The following is a 5,220-nucleotide window of genomic DNA, read 5'->3' as shown; positions in this document are numbered from 1 at the left end:
TCGGGGCCACCATTTCTTTCTTTCTTTAAAAAATATTTTTATTTGTTTCAGAGAGGAAGGGAGAGAGAGGGAGGGAGGGAGAGATAGAAACATCAACGATGAGAGAGAATCATCAACCGGCTGCCTCCTGCACGCCCCCCACTGGGGATGGAGCCCGCAACCCAGGCGTGTGCCCTTGACCGGAATTGAACCCGGGACCCTTCTGTCTGCAGGCTGATGCTCTATCCACTGAGCAACCCGGCCAGGGCGGTGCCACCATTTCTTCAGTCGCAGAGAGGAGGTGAACCCCTCTGACCAGCCTGCCCCACAGGGTCCTGGGATGATCCCAGGGAACACGATGTCCTAAGCCCCAGCACCCAGGCTCGTGACTCACTCGCACAGCGACTCTGACTTTTTCTCAATGTCTCTCCCCACGTGACCCCTGTCCAAGTTCACGTCCTCCCACAAGACACACTGGAAGGAAGACGCTCGATGTCACATCATCCCGGATCTCTGCTTTCAGAGCTGAGCAAAGGTGCCTGAGGCATGACAAGGGTCAAGGGGTGTAAAGGTCTGTGCGGCTCCAGAGGAGGCGAGAACAGATGCCTCAGGAGCACAGGGGGAGCCTGGCCGGTGTGGCTCAGTGGATAGAGATCCGGCCCAAGGACTGAAGGCTCCCGGGTTCAATTCCAGTCAAGGGCGCGTACCTCGGTTGCAGGTTCCCGGACCTGGTGGGAGTGCGTGCGGGAGGCAACCCATCGATGTGTCTCTCACATCGATATTTCCCTCTGTCTTTCACTTTCCCTTCCACTCTCTCTAAAAAAAGTCAATGGGAAAAATATCCTCAGGTGAGGATTAAAAAAACAGACACATAAAAGCCAGTGACCTGTTAGAGAAGGTTCTCTCGCCACTCTTCTTCCCCAGGATGCCCCTAGGAGGCGCTGGGGAACGTGTGGAGAAAGTGGTGGGTTCCTGAGAAGAAACACTGCCTTTCTCCCACACCCAGGCCGGGCCCTACAGAGATTTGGGGTCATTTCAGAGCAGAGGAAACATGTCTCATTAGCCAGGAGGAAGCCCAGCACAGGCCAGGTGCCGAGGAATAGAAATGACGGCATAGGGTGTTGGGGAGATAAGATCTCAAAGTGTTCTCCCAGCGTCTCCTTGGCCACCAGTAGGTGTGGGAGAGCAGCCAGATTTCCTGAGGGCCAAGGGGAAAAGGCCTTCTTAGATGAAGGCAAGGAGGCCAACCACAGCTGCAATGTCCTTGACTCAATGAGGACCTCCCAGGAGGAGGGTATCTCAGCAGGTGCTCGGGGAGGCAAGTGATGAATGTACCTGGGTTGTGGGCACATCCCCAGTAGGGGGTGTGCAGGAGGCAGCTGATCGATGTTTCTCTCTCATCGATGTTTCTAAATCTCTGTCCCTCTCCCTTCCTCTCTGTGAAAAATCAATAAAATATATTTAAAAAAAAATAGATTCAATGCAATCCCCATTAAAATACCAATGGCATATTTCACAGACCTAGGACAAACTCTCCAAAAATTCATATGGAATAAAAAAAGACCCCGATTAGCTACAGCAATCCTGAGAAAGAAGAACAAAGTTGGAGGGATCACAATACCAGATATCAAGCTGTATTACAAAGTCATTGTTCTCAAAACTGCCTGGTACTGGCACAAGAACAGACACATAGACCAAATGAACAGACCAGAGAACCCAGAAATCGACCCAAGCCATTACGCTCAATTAATATTTGACAAAGGAGGCAAGAGCATACAATGGAGTCAAGACAGTATCTTCAATAAATGGTGTTGGGAAAATTGGACAGATACATGCAAAAAAAGAAAAAGAAACTAGACCACCAACTTACACCATACACAGAAACAAACTCAAAATAGATAAAGGACTTAAATGTAAGACGGGAAACCGTAAACATCTTAGAATCATCCAGAGGCAGCAAAATAGCAGACGTGTGTGTGGCAATATCTTTACAGACACAGCTCCCTAGGGCAGTGATGGCGAACCTATGACACGCGTGTCACCTCTGAAGTCATCTTTTTGGTTGATTTTTCTTTGTTAAATGGCATTTAAATATATAAAATAAATATCAAAAACATAAGTCTTGGTTTTACTATGGTTGCAAATATCAAAAAATTTCTGTATGTGACACGGCACCAGAGTGAAGTTAGGGTTTTTCAAAATGCTGACACGCCGAGCTCAAAAGGTTCGCCGTCACTGGCCTAGGGCCATGGAGACCAAGGAGGAAGTGACAAATGGGACTCCATCAAAATAAAAGGCTTCTGCTCAGCAAAAGAAACCAACGAAACAAGAGAGCCGGCTGCATGGGAGAACGTATTTGCCAACATTACCTATAGTAATAAAAGCGTGATATGCTAATTAGACCAGACAGCCCAACGACCATCCGACGTCCTTCCGGACATCCTTCCGAAGCCGGGGCTGCCGGGGCCCCAAGCCCCTCGCACGAATTTCGTGCGTCCGGGCCTCTAGTCTAGTATCTGATAAGGGTTTAATCTCAAAAAAAAAAAGAAAGAGAAGAAGGCAGGTTGGGAGGTGACGGGGGCGTCAGGGGGCCCAACACCTGCCCAGGCCGTGGGCGCAGCTCGCTCACCATGAGGACGGGGCCGTCGTCCGCGAGGAAGGCCTCCAAGGAGAAGCAGCACCTGGGCATGCTGCGCGCGGCCAGGGGCTCCGCGTCCCGGCAGTTCCACACCTTGACGGTCTCCTCCTTGTCCACAGTGAACGCCAGCGACCGCTGGGGCAGGGTGGCCAGGTACTTGATGTTGGCCTGCTGGGCGGGGCTGGACCAGATCAGAGAGCCCTGGGAGGGGAGCGCGGGCAGTTCAGGGGGCGCTCCCCCCGGGGGCACAGGTCCTGCTCGGGGTCCTGTTCTGGGGGAGCTCCCCCGGGGCCATGAGTTCTGCCCAGGGTCCTGTTCTGGGGGCGCTCCCCCGGGGCCATGGGTCCTGCCCAGGGTCCTGCCCCTGCTTATTTGAAGCTTCCCCCAAACCAGGTGTCTTTTTTCCCAGGAACAGAATTAAGAAAGTTCTGCTGCATCTCAGCTGCGTGAGGGTCGTGAACAGAAGGAGTCGTGAAGCCCTGGCCGGTGTGGCCCAGTGGGTAGAGCATCGGCCTGCGGACCGAAAGGCTGGGCTGGATCCGGTCAAGGGCACACGCCTCGGTGCAGGCTCCTCCCCGGCCCGGGCCCCGGTCAGGGCTCGTGCAGGAAGCAACCCATCAATGTCTCTCTCACATGGATGTTTCTCTCTCCCTCCCTTCCTCTCCCTTCCACTCTTTCTAAAAAAATAAAAATAAAAATAAATCAACGGAAAAAACATCCTCAGGGGAGGGTGGGAATTTAAAAAGTGAATTCTCTGCGTGCTATCGTCTAAGTCAGTGATGGCGAAGAACCTGTGACACGCGTGTCAGAGGTGACACGTGAACTCATTTTTTTGGTTGATTTTTCTTTGTTAAATGGCATTTAAATATATAAAATAAATATCAAAAATATAAGTCTTTGTTTTACTATGGTTGCAAATATCAAAAAATTTCTCTAGGTGACACGGCACCAGAGTTAAGTTAGGGTTTTTCAAAATGCTGACAGGCCGAGCTCAAAAGGTTCGTCGTCACTGGTCTAAGTGAAGGGTGGCAAGTTACGGTTAGAAGACCTGGTTGGAAACTTCCTGTTGCCAATCGGGGGCCCGCCCTCCCCGCTCCAGGGTGGCCACAGGGGCGCGGCCGTGCGCTCCTCGCAGACTCACCTCCTGCACGTCCCAGGCGTAGAGCATGCGCAGTGAAGACACCGTGCAAACGATGGACTTCTGTCCGCTCATGGACGGGTCACTTCCTGAGAAATAGGCCAAAGGCCCCAAGACTCCTGGAAGGCAACGCAGGCAACCCTCGGCCCCCGGGCACTCCGAATGCCCCGCTGGGCGAGGAGAATTCTGGGACAGTTATGTTAAGCTCCCTGCGGCCTTCATGGAGAAGAGGATGGAACCTGGGCTCCAGCGTCATTCAAACCTGGCCCCTGGGGAGACGCTCACCGATTTGTTTTTCCTCGTTGACCTCAGTTTCCATAGATATAAAACGGGGATTAAAAAGGATTCCACCAGGCGCTCGCCGGTGTGGCTCAGTGGGTAGAGCATCAGCCTGCGGACTGAAGGGTCCCGGGTTCGATTCCCGGTCAGGGCACATGCCCTGGTTGCAGGCTCGATCCCCAGTAGGGGGTGAGCAGGAGGCAGCTGATCCGTGATTCTCTCTCATCATTGATGTTTCTATCTCTCTTCCTCTCCCTTCCTCTCTGAAATCAATAAAAATAAGTAAGTAAATAGATGTTTCTTTTCCTTTAAGATGTGTGTCCTAGGAGGGAGGGGAAGCCTTCGGGAAAACGGAGTCATGGGCCTGGTTTTACAGTGTGCAAAGATCACTCTGGCTTCTCCAGGCGGCACAGGGGACAGGGCACAGGGCACAGGGGACAGGGCACAGGGCACAGGGCACAGGGGACAGGGGACAGGGGACAGGGCACAGGATAAGTAAGTAAATAGATGTTTCTTTTCCTTTAAGATGTGTGTCCTAGGAGGGAGGGGAAGCCTTCGGGAAAACGGAGTCATGGGCCTGGTTTTACAGTGTGCAAAGATCACTCTGGCTTCTCCAGGCGGCACAGGGCACAGGGCACAGGGCACAGGGGACAGGGCACAGGGCACAGGGCACAGGGGACAGGGCACACGGCCGGGAGCAGGGACAGTGCTCGTCATCACAGCAGCCCAGTCCCGTTCCGTCTTCATTCCCTTTCTCTTCACTGAATGAGAACACATGCGTGCACACACACGCACGCGTGCACACGCACACGCACACACACACACAGCACACGCACACGAGCACAGACATGCGACAGGGCACACGGCCGGGAGCAGGGACAGTGCTCGTCATCACAGCAGCCCAGTCCCGTTCCGTCTTCATTCCCTTTCTCTTCACTGAATGAGAACACACACACGCACACACACACACGCACACACACATTGACGCACACAGCGCACACACACACGCACACACATTGACGCACGCGCACACACGCACACACATTGACGCATGCGCACGCACACGAGCACAGACATGTGTGTGCACGCACACAGCCCAAAGCAGTGCGTTCCCTCCGCCGTGAACCGCGTTGCCCTCCGCACCCAGGCTGCCGGTGGCCTCCCGGTAGGAGAAGTCCTGCGGCCG

At 53.4% G+C, this 5,220-nt stretch overlaps 1 protein-coding gene across 1 annotated transcript; it reads right to left on the bottom strand.

The window, feature by feature from the left end:
- Nucleotides 1–2,501: 2,501 nt before the first annotated feature.
- Nucleotides 2,502–4,159, bottom strand: LOC102254872 (F-box/WD repeat-containing protein 12-like). Its single transcript, XM_014538941.1, has 2 exons — nt 3,759–4,159; nt 2,502–2,818 (listed from the first exon to the last, which is right to left on the bottom strand). The coding sequence occupies exons 1-2, from the start codon at nt 3,828–3,830 to the stop codon at nt 2,513–2,515; spliced, it is 378 nt and encodes a 125-aa protein (XP_014394427.1). The 5' UTR covers nt 3,831–4,159; the 3' UTR covers nt 2,502–2,512.
- Nucleotides 4,160–5,220: the final 1,061 nt, after the last annotated feature.

This window comes from Myotis brandtii, unplaced genomic scaffold (assembly GCF_000412655.1).
Source record: "Myotis brandtii unplaced genomic scaffold, ASM41265v1 scaffold207, whole genome shotgun sequence".
Taxonomy (NCBI): domain Eukaryota; kingdom Metazoa; phylum Chordata; class Mammalia; order Chiroptera; family Vespertilionidae; genus Myotis; species Myotis brandtii.
The sequence above is the reverse complement of the archived record's forward strand: the minus strand, read 5'-3'. Positions and strand labels throughout refer to the sequence as shown.

Coding starts and splice junctions, on each gene's coding strand:
- LOC102254872 (XM_014538941.1), bottom strand. CDS start 3,830: ATGAGCGGACAGAAGTCCATCGTTTGCACGGTGTCTTCACTGCGCATG. Junction 2,819..3,758: donor ACGCCTGGGACGTGCAGGAG/GTGAGTCTGCGA, acceptor CTCCCCTCCCAG/GGCTCTCTGATCTGGTCCAG.